The 19,995-nt window shown below is 34.0% G+C and overlaps 3 protein-coding genes across 3 annotated transcripts; 2 read left to right on the plus strand and 1 right to left on the minus strand.

The window, feature by feature from the left end:
* The first annotated feature begins 289 nt into the window (after positions 1-289).
* On the plus strand, positions 290-6,736 carry LOC123217968 (kinesin-like protein KIN-13B). The gene is given in 13 exon segments (XM_044639083.1): positions 290-695; positions 1,684-1,908; positions 2,615-2,809; positions 2,990-3,091; positions 3,570-3,647; positions 3,760-3,798; positions 3,800-3,842; positions 4,161-4,320; positions 4,408-4,710; positions 5,257-5,475; positions 5,565-5,916; positions 5,995-6,060; positions 6,182-6,736. Coding segments are annotated over 13 exon segments (2,133 nt in total). The 5' UTR covers positions 290-524; the 3' UTR covers positions 6,362-6,736.
* A 650-nt stretch (positions 6,737-7,386) lies between these two features.
* Positions 7,387-10,170, plus strand: LOC123219578 (putative Peroxidase 48). Its single transcript, XM_044641584.1, has 4 exons — positions 7,387-7,836; positions 8,077-8,265; positions 8,354-8,519; positions 9,161-10,170. Exons 1-4 carry the CDS (start codon positions 7,462-7,464, stop codon positions 9,931-9,933), a joined length of 1,503 nt encoding a protein of 500 aa, XP_044497519.1. The 5' UTR covers positions 7,387-7,461; the 3' UTR covers positions 9,934-10,170.
* A 2,533-nt stretch (positions 10,171-12,703) lies between these two features.
* LOC123218973 (putative Peroxidase 48) lies at positions 12,704-14,813 on the minus strand. The gene is given in 6 exon segments (XM_044640628.1): positions 12,704-12,817; positions 12,819-12,868; positions 13,765-13,929; positions 14,007-14,052; positions 14,054-14,188; positions 14,441-14,813. Coding segments are annotated over 6 exon segments (684 nt in total). The 5' UTR covers positions 14,615-14,813.
* Positions 14,814-19,995: the final 5,182 nt, after the last annotated feature.

A 19,995-nucleotide genomic window follows, 5' to 3' on the forward strand; every position in this document is an offset into this window, starting at 1 on the left:
AAGTTATTGGGACGAATTGTGGAGGAGGAAACTGTCATTCACTCAATTTTGAATTGCAAAATCCGGCGCGAAAAAAAAAAAATCCGAAAAAAAAAAACACAAACCGGCCCCACCATGTGGACTAAGGCGGGCGTGAAGTTCAGTTCAAATCAATTTCACTCCCCTTACTACGAGGGTCCCGCTCTCCACCAAACCGTCGTCGTTTCTCTCTCCAACTTCGCCACCACGCAGCCCATCTCTTCCCATTCAATTAAAACCACTTTCATGTGATTCGCACGTGTCTCTTGTACATTTCAAAATAGGTCTTCGTCGTCTCTCATGAATTTTTTTTTACTGTTTAATTTTTTGATTACTGATAAGTTTTAAAACTAATCAAAACTTTAATTTGAATATACGTACGGAGGCTCCGTCAAGAGCTTCAGTGTTACACATTATCTATAAACAGAGAGAAAGAGAGTTTAAGATCGAAGTTTTGCTTGACATTTCATTAAGAGGAGTAAGATCGTCAAATTTTGGTTCCGGAGATGAACGGAAGGCAGGGAGGGCAGAGATCGGGTGCGGCGGGGGTGCAGGTGCACCACCAGAGGCAGTGGTCGTCCGATAATTTCCTGGAGAGCTCGTCTAATGGGAGATGGCTTCAATCTGCTGGACTTCAGCACTTGCAGCAGCCTAACACCTCAATGCCTTCTCTGCAGGTTCCGATCGTCACTTGGCTGATTATGTATTCGAATGTTTTAGGTTCTGTTTAGTTGCTGAGAAAATGAAAGGAAGTTTGCTAGTTTTGATGACGTAATTTTTTCCAAGGAGCGTGGAGTGTCTATTTTCTGATTGGATTGTAATTTCTGGATTTTACAGATCTGATTCGGTGCTTTCGGTTTTTACTTTCTGTTTGGTTGCTAAGAAATTGCAGGAAAATGAAAAAAAAATATGAATTTTTATATTGTAATTTGTACTAAGCAGTTTGGAGAATGTCGCTTTCTTAATTGAATTTAGATGTTTGGAGCGATGATAGAACCACACTATAAAGCTACCTCTTGATATTAGAGAACTCAAAGCCATATAAACCCTATATTAAAATCTCGTACTTCTGTTGTAAGATTCAATACCCATTCCTTGCATTAAGGATCGTAACATACTACCATACTTCGCTGTCTCAACACTCACATGGGCTGCCTGTACACTAGCCTCGGGCAAACATTGCAATGTCGAGCTTATACTTTCCAATGTGAGATCTAAGTCTCATACTTTATACTTGAGATCATAATACAATCGTTTTAGTTTTATTTCATTCTGAATTAAATCAAACTTTTATGATTTTTTTGATGATGTAGTTTGTGATGAAGAGTTTGGAGAGTGTTATTTATTTATTTATTTTTTCCGGTGATTGATTGTTTGGATATTATGGATCTGATACTCTGATTTTTTAATCTCTGTTTGATGCTAAGACAATTGCAGCCAAAGAAAAGAAACTTTATGAGTTTTGATGACATAATTTATTCTGATTGTTAATTCTGTAACTGAATGGAAATATTTGGAGTATATAGATCTTATGCTATTTTCTGTTTATCTTCTGTTTCCTGAGAGAATGCTGGAAAGGAAAAGTAAAATGAATATGCCATTTTGAATTACGGATTTTGGATTTTACAGGTCTGATGTTATGGTTTTGTGATTGAATTGAAGCAGGATTATAATTTCTATGGCGGTACTGGAGGCGGAGGGCAAGGTTTGAGAATGTATAGGACTGGACAGAGGGGTTTTAATGGAGGAAACGAGATTTACACAGAGCATTCAACACCACCGGTTAGTTCGCGGCCCTCAAGCCAAAGGAAGAGTGGTGAGCAGTCTCCAAATGAGTTCAGTCCTGGGCTCTTGGATCTGCATTCTTTTGATACTGAACTTCTTCCTGAGGTAGGTGAGGTGTATACTCTAATAGATGTCTCTCTGGTTTTGATTTTATCGTGATTATGAATTTGCATTTGCATTTGCCATTTAGTATGTATGCCTGTTTAATACTCTTTAACTTCATTGGTTTGAAGTCAAACAAAGCAATTTTAGTTTGAACCAGTGAGGAAGTCAGGTGCCTATTTGATTTACAGTTGTACTTGTGCAGGTGTCTTTATGTTAAGTGTCATATGAATATTCATTGTGCAGGTTTATTTTCTTTCTAGTTACTTTCTTTTGATGAATCGAAAATGCATGTAGAATTTTCATTTTTTCAATTTGGATTCAAACTTCATCTAGCTCTAGAGAAAAGTGAAAATTTTTATCATCATTGAATAGTGGCAAATAGATCAATCATTAAGCAATCAAACAATGTAAGTGCCTTGTTCTTTTTTCCTTTTTCCCTCAAATTTTTATGATACTTTGTTGATTCTCATTTTCATCCAAATAGGACAAAGAAAACAGTATATAACCTTCAGTAGTCATTTCCTTTTAATTTTATTCAAGTGGATTAAGTATTGATCATGCAAGTATGCCATATGAAATTGACTAAACTAGGCTTTGCCTTCTACTGTCGATTTCATTTGTTGCTTGTAATTGAATAGAAGTTGCAATGAAGTGACATTGTTTTCAATGTATTGATGTGCTTAATGTTTTTTGTTCATGTGGACAGATGCCCGTTACAGCACTGTATGATGGTAACTCTTTATATAATCCTGTCCGAGGCCAAAGCTTTGATGACTCTGAACCCTATGTGTTAAACAATAAACAGACTGGTAGAGCTCATGGGTTGCCAGAGAACAACCTCCTGAAAAGCTTTTCTGCTGACAAAGAGAAGGCTAGTTCTGTTGCAAAGATCAAAGTTGTGGTATGAACTCTAATGCATTCTATATTCTAAATACTATTATTAGCACATGAGCTTTGTTGATAAAGAGCTTGTGAAATGATGGGAATTTTCCTCGAATTGCAATGTTTGCAGCATGGGGCATGGGTGAGTACTGACTATCATTGAGGTTTCTGACAATTATTTGTGATATTTGCTTTTCAGGTGCGCAAGAGGCCTCTCAATAAAAAGGAGTTGGCAAAGAATGAGGAGGATATTATTGAGACACTTTCTAATTCTCTAACAGTTCATGAGACTAAACTTAAGGTGAGTTTCTTGATGATATGATACACTCTTCAGTTCTAATATTAGAATATATTAAAGAAGTCATCTGATATCAGGGAGCTCCAAGATGAAGCCAACCATTCATAGATATGGGTGTACTATTTTGGAGTCTTAAGTGATGACCTATGTGGATCAGAATAACAAGAATAACGAAATTTTAATCAAAGGAAATATAAAATATATTCTTCTCTTGATAACGGCAAAAAATTTCTCCACGTGGCTGGGTTTGAAACTTGAGATATTACTGTTAGACCCAAGTCCATACAATCTTTAGTGGTTAAGAAATATATTGTGCATAATACTCAGGGTAGGTAAGGTAGTTTAAGCAAATTATTTGTTTTCTTTCATGAGGTGCCATATATATTCATCATTCTATCTACTTAGAGACTCAGCCCAATGCTTCAAGAAAGTATTTTATTCCAACACTGTGTATTGATCTTTTAGAAGTTGACATTTGCAGGTTGACCTAACAGAATATGTTGAGAAGCATGAATTTGTTTTCGATGCTGTGCTGAATGAGGAGGTTTCAAATGATGAGGTGAGAATATAACTAGAACGAATATATGAATCCAAAGAAATTATAATACAGTGTATAGCTTCTGTTAAGTTGATGCCTTTTTGGCTTATCTTGGTCGCAATATTCACTGTAGGTGTATCACGAGACAGTGGAGCCTATAGTTCCTATTATTTTTTCAACGGACGAAAGCAACTTGCTTTGCATATGGGCAGACAGGTGGAGTGCGGACTCCAAATCATATAGATAATGTTGAAGACTTGCAGTTAGAGAACTTGATATTGTTCTTTTCTTCTAGAATTTTTTATGTTGACCCCTCTGTTTGCATATATACTTTAAAATTCTTATAAATCTATGTGGTGAATCATCAATTCCTTGGTTAAACCTAAACTCAAAATATGCCGTATAGTGCTTACATAAAAGTTCTTGGCCTCCTAAATTAGATTTTTTGTAGTCATATTTTCTTAGTCATCTCAAAACAAACTGAATAATTGCTGTAAATGATCTTTCACTCATCTGATTTTTCTTCCTGTTCAGGAAGTGGAAAGACTTATACCATGAAGCCATTGCCCCTCAAAGCATCACGAGACATTTTGAGGCTGATGCACCATACTTATCGGAACCAAGGATTTCAGTTGTTTGTCAGCTTCTTTGAAATATATGGAGGGAAATTGTTTGATCTCCTTAGTGATCGAAAGTAAGTTGGTTTAACTTGTCTTCTGGTATTCTAGTAAGTTTTAACAGTTCAGAAATTTGCTTAACATTTAAAGCTCTACTTGTACAGAAAACTATGCATGAGAGAGGATGGTAAGCAGCAAGTTTGCATTGTGGGTTTGCAAGAGTACAGGGTCTCAGATGTAGAGATGATTAGGGAGCTCATTGAGAGAGGTAGTTCCTCTAGAAGTACTGGCACAACTGGTGCTAATGAAGAATCCTCTCGCTCACATGCCATACTTCAGCTTGCTATTAAGAGGTCAGTTGATGGAAATGAATCAAAGCCTCCACGTCTTGTTGGCAAACTATCCTTTATAGATCTTGCTGGAAGTGAACGTGGTGCTGATACTACAGATAATGACAAACAGACAAGGTATCATCTTTCTGTTCTTTTCATCTACTGATAGTTAAGATTTCTGTTCTGCTGTCTGTTGATCATTTGTAGTGAACTGTGATAGTTTAAAATATATGGAGATTGGTGAAGCATTGACTGGTTTATAAAAAGTACTGCATTTTGTGCCAATTTAGTAGATAGGATTGTTTGTAAATTGACTAGGAATGCTTATTATTTTATTTTTTTCCTGGAGGTGCTAAAGATGTAACAGTTTTACGTGCAGAATAAATTTTCCCCTTTGGATTTTGAGTTCATATATATGCAGAACAATAATAAGGCTTGAAATTAATCAGTCACCTGTTCAACTTTATATGGGACTATCATATGCGAAGTTACATTTCATAAGGATTGAACTCTGCCCTGCAAACAAATTGAAGATATTAGACGTTGAAACTGATTATGACCAATTATTTGGGATATTGGCATATTTTTTTCTTTGTAGTTGATATTTAAATTGGAAGGATGCACCGTACAAATCTGGTTCTTTAGATTTGATTAATTAGCTATTTCTAATAAATGATGCAGAATGGAAGGTGCTGAGATTAATAAGAGTTTACTTGCATTAAAGGAATGCATAAGGGCTCTTGACAATGACCAGGGTCACATTCCTTTCAGAGGCAGTAAATTAACTGAGGTTCTGAGGGATTCGTTTGTTGGCAATTCTCGCACTGTCATGATATCATGCATTTCACCAAGCTCAGGTTCTTGTGAACACACCCTCAACACGTTAAGATATGCTGACAGGTGAATGTGATTATTTGATCATGAAACAATTCTTGTACGAGTTCAATGCATTCTTCAACCCACATATATTAATAAAAACTTAATTCCAGGGTGAAGAGTCTTTCAAAAGGGAACAATCCTAAAAAGGATATCCTGTCTTCGACTATAAACCTCAAGGAATCAATTACTATGCCTGTATCTACAGTTTTACCAACTGCATCAGCCTATGAGGATGACACTGATGCATGGCCTGATCAAAATGAAAGAGATGACTTTGATGCATCAGAAGACTCCTACGAACCAGAGAAACCAGTATGGAAAAAAAATGGAAAGTCAGAGCTGTTCAATCTCCCTACCTCAGAAGATAAGTTAAAACCCAATGGTCAGACAAAATGGAAGGAGCAGCCAAAATCTGGTTTTAAGAACACAAGTTCAGATGATGAATTGAATGCCCTTCTTCAGGTAATTTGCCGAACAAAATGAATATGTGTACATATTGCAGCCAAAGTTTGTTGGCATAAACTTGTTTTGGGTGTACAGGAAGAGGAGGATCTTGTAAATGCTCATCGAAAGCAAGTGGAGGACACAATGAATATTGTCAGAGAGGTATTATCATCTGGCTCCTGCAGTGGTTAAGGGGCAGCGTAGATCTGAAGTTTTACTAAAATCAAAAAGCAAATAGTGTAAATGCACACTTGATAATTAATACTTACATTTGCATTTGCAGGAGATGAATCTATTGGTTGAAGCAGATCAACCAGGGAATCAACTGGATGATTATGTAACCCGATTGAATGCCATTCTTTCTCAGAAGGCTGCAGGCATCATGGAATTACAAACCCGTTTAGGTCAGTTCCAGAGGCGGCTAAAAGAACACAATGTTTTAGTATCGAGTTCTGGTTACTGATTGAATGTAGAGGTTCAGATACAAGTCATATTATTAGCTCGGTACTCCCGTTTATAAGAACAATGGCAATGTCATCAGCTGCATTGCGCCATTGCTCTTTCAGTTTTATGACTTTCAGTAGAGCATTATTTGGAAGCTTCGTGTTTCAGAGGCAGCATTTAGCTGGATGATTCACCAGTTAATTACATATTTGTGTCATGGTAATTTTTTTCTATTTGAGACGTTGAGGATCTTTTCACTGGAATAGGATCCTATCTCTCTTTCCCATAATACCCTTTCCCTTTTTTTATTCATTCGCATTGGCACTTGCATGCTTTTGCAAAGTCAGCACTGTAATTTGATTCATTAATGGAATATTCATTGTTGGACTGCTTATTCTCCCTTGGGTTTGTTTCAAGACAAAAAAAAATCCAAATTTTTTTTATTATGAAAATTGAAATTACAGAATGATGGGTTAAATGAAAATGTTAAGTGAATTGTCCCGTCTATTAAGATAGATATTATATTTATAGTTATCAGTATCTTACGATACAATATGATATAAATATAAAATAATATATATTATAAGATATATCGAATTATTATAATATGTATTATTGATATGAATGAATATATTTTTTTAAAAAATAATAATATAATAGATGTATATAAAAAATTTTTAATATTTAAAAGTATTTGTGACATTTTTTAAATTGATGACGTGTTAATTATATTTTTTATTAATATTTTATTATTTTATCTTTTAAAATTGTATTATACGAAACAATGTTTGATATTCTATTTATAATATGAAAAATTAGATTTTTGATGTATGGTTTCACTACTATAATTATATTAACATTGATTTTTCCTTTTTAATTATTTCAATAGATGAGAGCATGAAATGAAACTAACCTCAACTAACTTTCACTTGTAAGGGTACTTTCGTCATTTTGTAATAGCCCTTCCCGTTTTTTTGTTCTTCATCACCAGCTTACTCCCCGTTAACTCACTCTGCAACTCAACACTGAATTCCAGAACAGAAACCAGCAAGAAAAGATAAAAAACCGACGGAAAAAAAAAAAAAAAAATTTCACAAAAAAAGAAAAAATAAAATCAAAATGCGGGTTTCAATCTTCGAGGTTACTGTAATGCAAAAACTCAGCTTGCTAGTATTCATTCTATGCATCTTGATTTCTTTCAAGAACCAAAATGCAGATACCAAGAAATCCTTCAACTCCATAAACCCAAATCCTTCTTCTTTTACACTACCGTCGGGTTCTTCTCCTGCCTTTTCAGCATCTCGAGCTACACTCTTGTCCATGGAGGACGAGAATCTTGACCATTCTTTTCATGCTCTAGAGTACGACTTCTATCGGGATTCGTGCCCCAACGCTGAGGAGACTATTCGAGCTGTCGTTCGGTATCTCTTCGAAGTCCGCTCTGATGTTGCTCCCGCTTTGCTCCGCCTTGTTTTCCATGATTGTTTCATTGAGGTGAATAAGTTTCTTTATTCTTTTTTTTATTTTGTTTCCCGTTGATTCCTGATCTCGGCTCACTCAACTCAATAATGTTGGTTCTTGGTTAATTTGTTTTTTTTTTTTTTTGCAAATTTTCTTGTACTTTTTATTCATTTGATTTCATGTTTTCTTTCTCTTATTTCAATTTGATGCATTTTATATCCATTGTTTTGTAATCTCAATTTGGCGGTTGTTGTATAACTGGGACTTGTTTAGGGATGTGATGCTTCAATTTTACTGGATGCTGCTGAAGGAATTGACTCGGAGAAAGATTCTCCTCCGAATGATAATCTAAAGGGTTTTGATATCATTGACATAATCAAGGAAGAGCTAGAAGAAATATGCCCTGGTGTTGTTTCTTGTGCTGACACACTTGTTTTGGCAGCAAGAGAAGCTGTTGTTCTGGTAAAATGCTCTATGAAAGAACTCCTCAAATTTATGAATGCAGGCTCTCTCTATCTTATATAATTGTTGATAATTCATTTGCTTGTAGGCCAGTGGTCCATTCTATCCACTGTATACTGGTAGGAGAGACAGTTTGATTGCTTTCTCAGATGTTGCAACATTTGAGCTTCCTTCACCCCAGGCAGATCTGTCAGAAACCCTGGCAGCTTTCGGCTCAAGGGGCTTTGATTTGAGAGAAACTGTTAGTCTCTTGGGTAAGATTTTTGTTGTTTACTCTTATTTCTATGTAATTTAAAGTTTTATGATTTTTGTTTGTATCGAATAACTTCTTCATTTTTCTGTGATTTTCTGTGCATTCTAGCTGATTGTCTGATGGGTCAGTCGGTTCTATACTTTAATTCAGTTTGGTTTATAAGAAAGTACAGGAAAAGAAAACATTAAATAATACCGTGGAAAGTGGATATCTTGTACCTGGAAGAACGAAAATTCCACCCGACTGTGCCGAGAACAATAGCTTCACTTAGTTGAATCGACTTTGTTTCCCTCATTTTATTCTAAGATTAACATAGTGTGAGAGATTTTGGAGTTCATACCATTTCTACTCTTGCTTCCATTAGAACCCAACTTTGAAAGTTCTTTTCAGTCTTTGATTAAGATGTGTATAGTAACTTTTTAGAATTTTAGCTTCACTAGATGTTTCTGCTATATGATATTTCTTCATAGCTATGAGTCAGTGCTTGCAAAATCCTATTTTGAGAATTTGATAGCATGGATTTATCATGGACGTTTGTTTATATAGTTCTCATATTTACAAAGTAACTACAATTGCTTTACTGCAATTGTGGCTATAAATGTTTGCCGCAAGTAATGTACTGGCATTTAATTGTTTCCACAGGTTCTCACAGCATTGGAGTAATCCACTGTAAATTCTTCCAAGACCGTCTCTACAACTTTGGCAGGACTAACAAGCCTGATCCATCTGTAGATCCTGATTTCCTCAACCTACTGAGATCATGGTGCAGGAACACTTCATCGGCTTCATCAGCTCCCTCACCTTCCCCTGTTGGCTCACCATCAACATCAGTGGCGCCATCACCTCACTTTGTTGGTTCACCATCTCCACTGCAAGCACAGGCACCTATTTCTGGTAGCTCACCGTTATCATCAGCAGCGTCATCATCTCACATGGGTGACACACCAGCACCATTAGTAGTGCCATCATCTCACCTTGATAGCTCACGCGACATGGATGACACACCAGTACCATCAGTAGTGCCATCATCTCACCTTGATAGCTCACCATTATCATCAGCAGTGTCATCACCTCACCAAGGTGGTTCACCATTATCATCAGCGGCATCATTATTCTCGTTAAGAGAATCATCTTCTTCGTCACGTGAAGGTCCTGGAATAGATGTGGCTCAGGATGGAACCACGGCAGGTTTTGGCGTAGCTTACTATCGAAATCTTTTGCAAGGTAAAGGAATCCTTTATTCTGATCAGCAGCTAATGGCTGGTGATGAAACTAGGATTTGGGCGACAGCATATGCTTCAGATGTCTCCTTGTTTCGCAAAGATTTTGCCTTGGCAATGATGAAGCTCTCAAACCTCCGAGTCTTGACGGCACCAATGGGACAAATCCGTCTCAATTGTTCAAAAGTGGCATGAATAGACAGAGATTAATAAGGAGCTGCAAGGAATGTTCAGCCTTCCACGACAGATTTTTGGGTGCTTCAGTGGGCTACATTTCACCTGTAACATTTGACATCTATGCAATAGTTTTATATGTTTAAAACATTAGTTTTCTGTTGTTTCCTTTGAGGCATTGCATCTGGAATATCGAAACTAGTTGTTTAATCTGCTTCATACTAACGCTATAAGTGGTAGTAAATTTTCTGACAAATTGATAGGAGTAATTCAAGAGTTCCCTTAAAGGCCATCTGGCCCTTTCTTTTTTTGGGTTTCTAGATGTTGTTTTCCCTTATTGGCATTAAATAGTGTCAAAATGAAAGAACTGATCAACCACAAGTTCCAGTATGTGGGGTTTTGATTGGTTAATTGGTTTTAATGCAGAGTAATGAAGGTGTTTGTGCAAAAAGATGACCTAAAATTCTCTCATGAGGAAACCTTTAGAACATAAATTTATGGTTCAATTCAATCTTGTTGCTTCTAAAGACATTCATTCTTTGCAACAAATGCTGGTAAAAGAGCCTACAAGGCCTGAAATATGGATTTTTAATGTCTAAACTTGCAAGTAGTTTATTGGTAACAAGACAGGCTCAAGCAAATAGCAATCAAGACATCTACAAGCTGAATGTAAATCACAAAACTCACACACAAAAATAAAGACAAGAAGATAGGACTTGATAACAGGTCTACATGTGCGAGTTAAAACTCACTGACTGCACTTTCGCAATCTAATTGATCTGAGTCTTCGCTTCGAATTGTTGATTCTAGCAGAAGCTTGAGGAACAGAGTATTCTGAGTACTTATCCATGAAAAACCTATCAACTATGTTAAGGTAAACCGGACTTTTAGGGCGAGAATAGTAAAGTGCCTCTTCAACGTCTCTTCCTGCTAGAAGAGAAAATAGATCTAATTTTAGCTTCTTCTCCTAATGTTTTTTTTCCCCCATTATACAGGTAATGGACACTGAGAAAATATGCTGCTAAGAAAGTCCATTGAGAAAACAAAGAACTTCTTTCAGACATCCGTCCTAAATCTTAAGTCAGTCTCGTGTGGAGAATATGAAAAGCTACCAAAACCTCCTCTCTTGAACCCCTTTTCTTACAGTATTTGCGAGTCTGAAAATGAACAAACAGATGAGTACTACACTGAATGGGAGTCCAATGTAGATGAGGCAAAGCAAGGAAAGAATGATAGTATCATTCCATCCAAAGAGCCGGCGAACGAAGAAGAATGCAGTGCAAGGTTTATGAGTTTTGAAAAGCAGAACGAATTGAAGAACAGACAAGAAGTGGGAAGAAGAGAAGAGAAGAAAAAGGGAAGTTGCCGAATAGATAAAAGAGAAGATCCCTGTTGCCATAACATGACTGCAGAGAGTTATGCATTAGCTAAAAAAATGAGGCAAACGGATATGATGGTTGGTGATGATGTAGACAATGTGTTGGACGTTGAAGAGGCACTCCTTTACTATTCTTGTCTTAAAACTCCGGTTTACCTTGACATTGTTGGCAGGTTTTTCATGGATATGTACACAGAATTCTCTGTTCCTCAAGCTTCTACCAGAATCAACAATTCAAAGCAAAGACTCAGATCAGCTAGATTGTGAACGTGCAGTCAGTGAGTTTTAACTAGTGCATATAGACCTGTTATCAAGTCCTATCTTCTTGTCTTTATTTTTGTGTGAGAGTTTTGTGATTGACATTCAGCTTGTAGATGTCTTGATTGCTGTTTGCTTGAGACTGTCTTGTTACCAATAAACTACATTCATTTTGACTCTATTGAACGCCAATAAGGGCAAAGAACATCTAGAAACCAAAGAAAAAAGGGCCAAATGGCCTTTAATGGAACTATTGAATCACTCTTATCAATTTGTCAGAAAATTCACTACCACTTATAGCGTTAGTATGAAGCAGATTAAACAACTAGTTTCGATATTCCAGATGCCATAACTCAAAGGAAACAAAAGAAAGTTAATGTTTTAAACATATTAAACTACTGCATAGATTTCAAATGTTACAGGTGAAATGTAGCCCACTAAAGCACCAAAAAACCTGTCGTGGAAGGCTGAACATTCCTTACAGCTCCTTATTAATCTGTGTCTATTCATGCCACTTTTGAACAATTGAGACAGATCTGTCCCAATGGTGCCATCAAGAGTCCGAGGTTTGAGAGCTTCATCATTGCCAAGGCAAAGTCTTTGCAAAACAAGGAGACATCTGAAGCATATGCTTTCATGCAAATCCTAGTTTCATCACCAGCCATTAGCTGCTGATCGGAATAAAGGATTCCTTTACCTTGCAAAAGATTTCGTTAGGAAGCTACACCAAAAACCTGCTGTAGTTCCATCCTGAGCCACATCTATTCCAGGACCCTCATGTGAGGAAGAAGACAACTCTCTTAACGAGAATAATGATGCTGATGATGATAATGGTGAAACACCAAGGTGAGGTGATGCTGATAATGGTGAGCTATCAACGTGAGATGATGTCACTACTGTTGGTACTGGTGTGTCATCCATGTCAGGTGATGATGCTGCTGATGGGAAAGGTGAGCCATGTGCTGCTGATGATAATGGTGAGCTACCAGAAATAGGTGGTTGTGCTTGCAGTGGAGATGGTGAACCATCCAAGTGATGGTGATTGTGCTTGCATTGATGATGGTGAGCCATTAAGTTGAGGTGATGCTGCTGCTGATGCTGATGGTGAGCCATTAAGTTGAGGTGATGCTGCTGCTGATGCTGATGCTGAGCCAACTAGGGAAGGTCAGGGAGTTGATGAAGCCGATGAAGTGTTCCTGCACCATGATCTCGGTTGAGGAAATCAGGATCTACAGATGGATCAGACTTGTTAGTCCTGCCAAAGCTGTTAGAGATGGTCTTGGAAGAATTTGCAGTGGATTACTTCAATGCTGTGAGAACTTGTGGAAACAATCAAATGCCAGTACATTACTTGCAGCAGACATTTATAGCCACAATTGAGGAAAACAATTGTAGTTGCTATCATAAAAACTGAACAGAAATAAGATTGTAAAATCTAAACAAACGTCCATGATAAATCTATGCTATCAAATTCTCAGATTAGGATTTTACAAGCACTGAGTCATAGCTATAAAGAAATATCATATGGCAGAAACATCTAGTCAAGCTAAAATTCTAAAAAGTTACAATACACATCTTAATCAAAGACTGAGATTTAAGATCTCTTGCACTATGTTAATCTTAGAATGAAATGAGGGAAACAAAGTCAATACAAATAAGTGAAGCTATTGTTCTTAGCACAGTTGGGTAGAACTTTTTCTTCTTCCAGGAACAAGATATCCACATTCCATAGTATTATTTAATGTTTTCTTTTCCCGTACTTTCTTATAAACCAAACTGAATGAAAGTGTGGAACCAACCCATCAGACGATCAGCTAGAATGCACAGAAAATCACAGAAAAATGAAGCAGTTATTCAATACAAACAAAAATCATAAAATTTTAAATTACATAAAAATAAGAGCAAACAACGAGTTAGTCAAATTTGCACAAGTACTTATAATGTTAGGTTATATAAAGGTTTCATTTGATTCTTCTCTTGAATCCTATCATAGTAAAAACTTTGATAGATTTTTAAAAAGAGATGATGTTAATCTGTCTAGCTCTCATTATGAAGGTCTTGGCTTGCCTTAGTTTGTATCTTGGGCTATCCTTCCCTTCGGGGAGGATGAGTGTTGGTTGTTGCCGAGTCTTCCTATTGGAAGACTCATTACTTTTTTGTTAATACATACTTTTACTTACTAAAAAAAAAAAAAAAGTAAACAACAAAAGTCTTCCCCAAGAGACTAACAGTTTCTCTCAAATCAAAGACCCTGGAGCTGAAAGCCGCGAGGGTTTCTGACAGATCTGCTTGGGGTGAAGGAAGCTCAAATGTTGCAACATCTGAGAAAGCAATCAAACTGTCTCTCCTACCAGTGTACAGTGGATAGAACGGAAAAGCAAATGAATTATCAACAATTATGTAAGATAGAGAGAGCCTGCACTCAAAAATTTGAGGAGTTCTTTCATAAAGCATTTTACCAGAACAACACATTCTCTTGCTGCCAAAACAAGTGTATCAGCACAAAGAAACAACGCGGGGGCATATTTCTTTAAGCTCTTCGTCAATTATATCAAAAACCTTTAGATTATCATTCGGAGGAGAATCTTTCTCCAAGTCGATTTCTTCAGCAGCGTCCAATAAAATTGAAGAATCACATTCGTAAGCAAATCCCAGTTATACAACAACCGCAAAATTGAGATTACAAGATAACGGATATAAAACCCGCATCAAATTGAAAAAAGAAAAGGAAAACATGAAATCAATTGAATGAAAAATACAACAAAAATAGCAACAAAAAAAAAAAAAAACCAATCACAAATTCACCAAGAACCAACATTATTGAGTTTAGTGAACCGAGATCAAGAATCAACAAGATACAAAATACAAAAAGAAAAAAGAAAACTTATTCATCTCAATGAAACAATCATGGAAAACAAGGCGGACCAAAGCGGAAGCAACATCAGAGCGGACTTCGAAGAGATGCCGAACGACAGCTCGAATAGTCTCCTCAGCTGTGGGGCACGAATCCCGATAGAAATCGTACTCTAGACCACGAAAAGAATTGTCAAGATTCTCGTCCTCCATGGGCAAGAATGTAGCTCCAGACGCTGAAGGGCCGGAGAATAACCCGAAGGTAGTGTAGAAGAAGAAGGACTTGAGTTTATGGAGCTGAAGGATTTCTTGGTATCTGCAAGTTGGTTCTTGAAAGAAATCAAGATGCACAGAATAGATACTAGTGAGCTTAGTTTTTGCATTACAGTAACTTCAAGGATTGAAACCCATATTTTCGTGAGTTTGCATCTGTTCTTGAATTCGGTGCGAGTTTCGGAGTTTGAGAATATATAGGCGGGAAGGGACATTACGAAATGACGAAAATACCCTTTTAGCTGAAAGTTAGTTGACGTCGTTATCACGTTTTCATCTATTGAGACAACTAAAAACTAAAAAGCTTACTTACAAAAAAAAAAATAATAATAATAATAAAAAGCACTATTAATCTTATTAATATCCATCTCAGTACATGGGGATGTAACAATTCAAATAAACATTTTCTTTTAGCCTGTCTTGAAACCCTAGCCAGTAAAAATACAAAAAATTCGTATTTCGTTTAATTTATATATTAAATATGATATTTCAAAATGGCCAAAAGACTTATTCCCACTCAAAGTACAATTTAATATCAAGTTTCTATCTCTTAATTATGAAAATCTTAAACACTTACTTATGAGAGGTTAAGTTTGTTAGTTTTAAAGAAAAAATCATCATTTACCTGTAATATTAAAAATAAATTAAAATTTAATATCATTTTTTCCTCAAAACTCTAAAAATTAACAATTTCTCATATAAACAAAGTTTTAAAAAATGATATTTTCCTCTAAGATTTAGTTTTCAAACTCTAGTATCATTGTCAATAACCTCTCTCTCCCAAAACTTCCTCTCCCTCCTACAATATTTCTCCTTTTACAATCGGTGTTGAATCAAACTAGAGAGACAAAGACGAAGATCTCGTCTTCGTATGGGAAAATGATCATCTTCTCAAAAGAAGACGTCTGAGAAGACAATCGCCTTCCCAAACGAAGACGAAGACGAGATCTTCATCTTCATCTTTGTCTTCCTGATGAAACTCTTTATTTTCTCGATTTGATTCAACTTCAATCAAGCGTCTAACTGAGAGGTGAGAAATCATCGGAGGAAGAGGAAGCTTCGAGAGGGAGAGACTATTGACAATGGCACTGAAGTTTGAAAACTAAACTCTATGGGAGAAAATGTCATTTTTTAAAACTTGACCTATGGGGAAAATGGTTAGTTTTTAGGGTTTAAAGAGGAAAAAATAAAATTTTAAAATATTAAAGTTTTATTAATTTTAACCGCCCATTGATGTGTAAATAGAATTTTCAAAGTTAAGAGGTGAGAATTTGAGATTAGAGGATACTTTGGTTGGGAAAGAGTCCCTTGGCCTTTCAAAAATTTGAACTTAAAACATTTTAATACATATTTTACATGTTTCTCTTATTGTACACATATTAAGTGACCGTTTTATTTGTTTTTCTTTTTATTTTATTTAAAAAATGTTCAAAACGATGTCGTTTTAATAAGTCTAAAGTATGAAAATGTTCTTAAAATTTTAATTAATTACTATAATGCTGATGAAAAAATAATTTTTTTTCAATCCCTAACCTTTATATCCATCACATTAGGTTCATATTCATAACAACAAAAATTTATCCACATAATTTTTTTACATCAGATTGATGTTTTTTTTTAATTGAACTCAACTTTTTAGTATCGTTATTTTTTGAAAATGTAAACTTTTATTGTCTTTTCTTTTGTTTGTTTTTAATTTCATTATGTTTGTAGTTTCTTTAATTATATATGATATATGAACTGATTTGAGACATTGATCTTTCATTAATTTTATTACATATTCACATAGTCATACAATGGCTGGATGTGATGTATTATGTTATATTAGTTAATAGTCAATTAAATATTTTACATATGAATTGTTATATTATTTTTAACTAGAAGATTTGTGAAAAATGCTAAAATTATTATCGATATTATCGTATTTTTAGAAACGTATTATTGACGATGTGTTATATTAAACTCATATATATATATTGTGTATTTTTTCTATATCCAAATTTTATAAAATCTTTTTACAAACATATTTTTCTTCATTCGTTATATTATACTCATATTTTTTTTTTTTTCATTCTCATATTTACTAATTAGGTTATTAATCCTATTGGCATTAATGGTTTTTTGTTAATTCCAGAGGTGTGGATAGTGTTAGACTGCATTAAAAAGAGAGGTTAAACATTAAGCTCTTAACGCATTTCATATCCCTTATGAGCGGACTGCTCCTATGAGTCTACAACACATGAATTACCCAGTATGCACACTACCTATAAGCACAAAACTGCGATGAACATCAAATTCTAAGGATGAAATGTGATTAATAAGACTCTGATTTACAATAAAAAGTATATGGCTCATGAAAACTAATAGTTTCACCATAACTCAGTAAAATATATTTTATTGATCTAACGTTTGGTTTATGGTCCTAAAGATACTAGATTCGAAACATTTACACCCATGTAAAAACCAACAAGAAAATTTATTTTTAGTCATAAACCTTTTAGAAACACTTGAGGATTGTTGTATATAACTAGAGTAGTTCTAAAAGACTTGAGTCCCATATTGCTTAAAGGTGTAGCTGCATTGTGATTTCTAAACATGGTTACTTAATGGACTTGCAAAGAGATAATCAAAGGGGTTGGTCTCATGCACACAATTGTTGGTAATGAGATTTGTTGTAATGAGAAATACACAAAACCATCTTGAAATTCAGTACAAGAAGATGGAAGAGACACGAAAGGATCAAGAAATAATCCTTTTTCAACATAATTTGACTGAAAAAACTAAGAGTCTACATCAATAGTAGTGATATTATCTTAAGTAATATGAAAAGATCAAGAAATAATCTATTTTCAACATAGTTCAACTGAAAAATCAAGAGCCTACATCAGTAGTAATGATATTATCTTGAGTTATATGAAAGGTCAAACAATGTTATAATACTGAAGTGCTAGTAAAATGTTAGAAATTTCTATCCCTTTACCCTTCTGTTATATGTTACTTTTTAGGCCAAACGACTATTTCCCACCTAAGGTTTGATGTTTTCTCAAATATTTACCCTTTAACTATGAAAACACCAAACACCCACTCATGGTCAGTTAAATTTAACAGAACCCTAACGCTTAAAAATTTTATCTCTTTTTGCCCCCTTAAACTTTAAAAACTAAAATTTTCCTCCAGCCTAAGTTTTAAAAAATAGCAGTTTCACCATAGGGTTTCGTTTTGAAATCTTTGGCGACATCTCCGGCTCTATTGTCGATGACCTCTCCCTCCCGAAGCATTCTCTCCTTCCGACTATCTCTTTCCTCCTATTTAGAGACCTGATCGATGTTGGAGACGTCTTAGGAGACGAAAAATTCATCTTTCAAAGTTTAGGAGGGCAAAAATAGTTTATATTTTAGTTTATTTTTTAATATTATAGAGAAAATGAAGATTTTACCCTTATCATCATTAATTTTCACTGCTCATAGGTAAGTGTTTGGTGTTTCCATAGTTAAAGAGTGGATATTTGAGAAAACATCAAATCTTGGGTGGGAAATAGTCATTTGGCCTATTTATTAAGCGAAGTGCGAAGCTATGGAACTTGATGAAACTGTTATGATCTCAATATCAAAATTAAGCAAGATGAAGTACCGTGTGAACAATTAAAAAATCATAATCAAAACAAGAATTGATTGAAACTTATAATTAGAAATTGACACTAAACCCAAAATTAACTAAGGTGGGTTCGTATCATGAACCTAACTTTTTTATATTGTTTTCCTTTATTTTATTTTATTTTTTGTGAACCTACCATTACATTATTCTTACCATCCATGATTAGTTGACACCATCGGTGAGAATATTTTGGATCATTTATTTTTTATTTTGAGAGCTTATTGTTTTTTTATTAACTTATCCTTACTTGTGGCTGTAACGACGGTACATCCTCAGTTAGGTTGTTATTTTTTACCATTTTCATTTTGAATTATTTAGTCCTTATGATCATCGAGTAAGAAACCATATCGCCGCCACGCAATCCATACATGCTCTATCCAAGTGTATCTACACAATTTTCCTCATGATTATCTTACCATATAATATAATATAAATAAAAAATTATATATCATAAAATATATCAAATTAATATAATACAATAAATATATTATACAATACGATATATATTATTGACATAGATTAATATATATTTAAAAAAATAATGATATAATAAAATTATATATACAAATTTTTAAAATATTTATAATTTTAAAAAAAATAAAAACGTATTAATTAAAATTTTTTATTATTTTATTTTTAAAAATTATATAATATAATATAGTACTAAATATATCCTTAAAAAATTAAGATTTCAATATATATATAGAAACGTATACAATTTGAATTCTACTCTCTGGCCCACAGGAAGGTTACAGATGCGGCGCACAGTCAACCCACGTTTTTAAGACTTGACATATTCTGGGTGACACTAGATATTTATAAGACTTGAGATATTTTTCATGCAAAGACTTTCCGGGAAATGTTAGGGGTTGTGTCTAGATTTTTAGGACAGACATTGCCATGTACAATAGTCAACAGATGAAATTATTAATAGTACTTAGTTTGTACAAAATAAATAATAGAAATTTCAACTTGTTAAATACATTTAATGAAATATCTTAAGATTTTAATCCATTTTATTCAGAAATTTCACTTTTATAAATAAGAGTATGAGTAATTCAATTGGTATTATAAGATCGAAATGAATTATTTAAAAATTATAATTTAATTTATAAAATAATTTAATTTAGATAAAAAAATTTTAATTTAAATTACAATTTAAATAGTTTTTAAATTAAATTATATCATAAAATATATTTTTAAAAAATACATATATATAAAAAACTATATTTCACAAAATTTTTTAATAAACAATTAATTATACATCCTTTTTATATTTATTTTATTATTTTTTTCACATATCTAATATATACATAATTGAATGATTTAAAAATATTCAAATTATATATCATATTATATGATATATTTATTGTATCATATCATATTTATTAATTTAATATATCTTATAATATATATTATTTTTTATTTATATCATATTATATTATAATATATATATTATATATCATACAATATTAATACCCATAATTCAAACTAAATTAAATTATTTTTTCAATTTGATTTAAAAAATCTCTTAAACTGCAACTATCCAAATCATACATATCCCAATTCAGAATCAAGCTTCATTTTCAAATACTCTGGGCAATAATTTTCACTTGAAGACCAATCCTATCCATATCTGCTTTAAATATAAAAACAGAAATACACTT

This window comes from Mangifera indica, chromosome 6, assembly GCF_011075055.1.
Source record: "Mangifera indica cultivar Alphonso chromosome 6, CATAS_Mindica_2.1, whole genome shotgun sequence".
NCBI classification, from domain to species: Eukaryota; Viridiplantae; Streptophyta; class Magnoliopsida; order Sapindales; family Anacardiaceae; genus Mangifera; species Mangifera indica.

Coding starts and splice junctions, on each gene's coding strand:
- LOC123219578 (XM_044641584.1), top strand. CDS start 7,462: ATGCGGGTTTCAATCTTCGAGGTTACTGTAATGCAAAAACTCAGCTTG. Junction 8,266..8,353: donor CAAGAGAAGCTGTTGTTCTG/GTAAAATGCTCT, acceptor ATTTGCTTGTAG/GCCAGTGGTCCATTCTATCC. Junction 8,520..9,160: donor AGAAACTGTTAGTCTCTTGG/GTAAGATTTTTG, acceptor TTGTTTCCACAG/GTTCTCACAGCATTGGAGTA.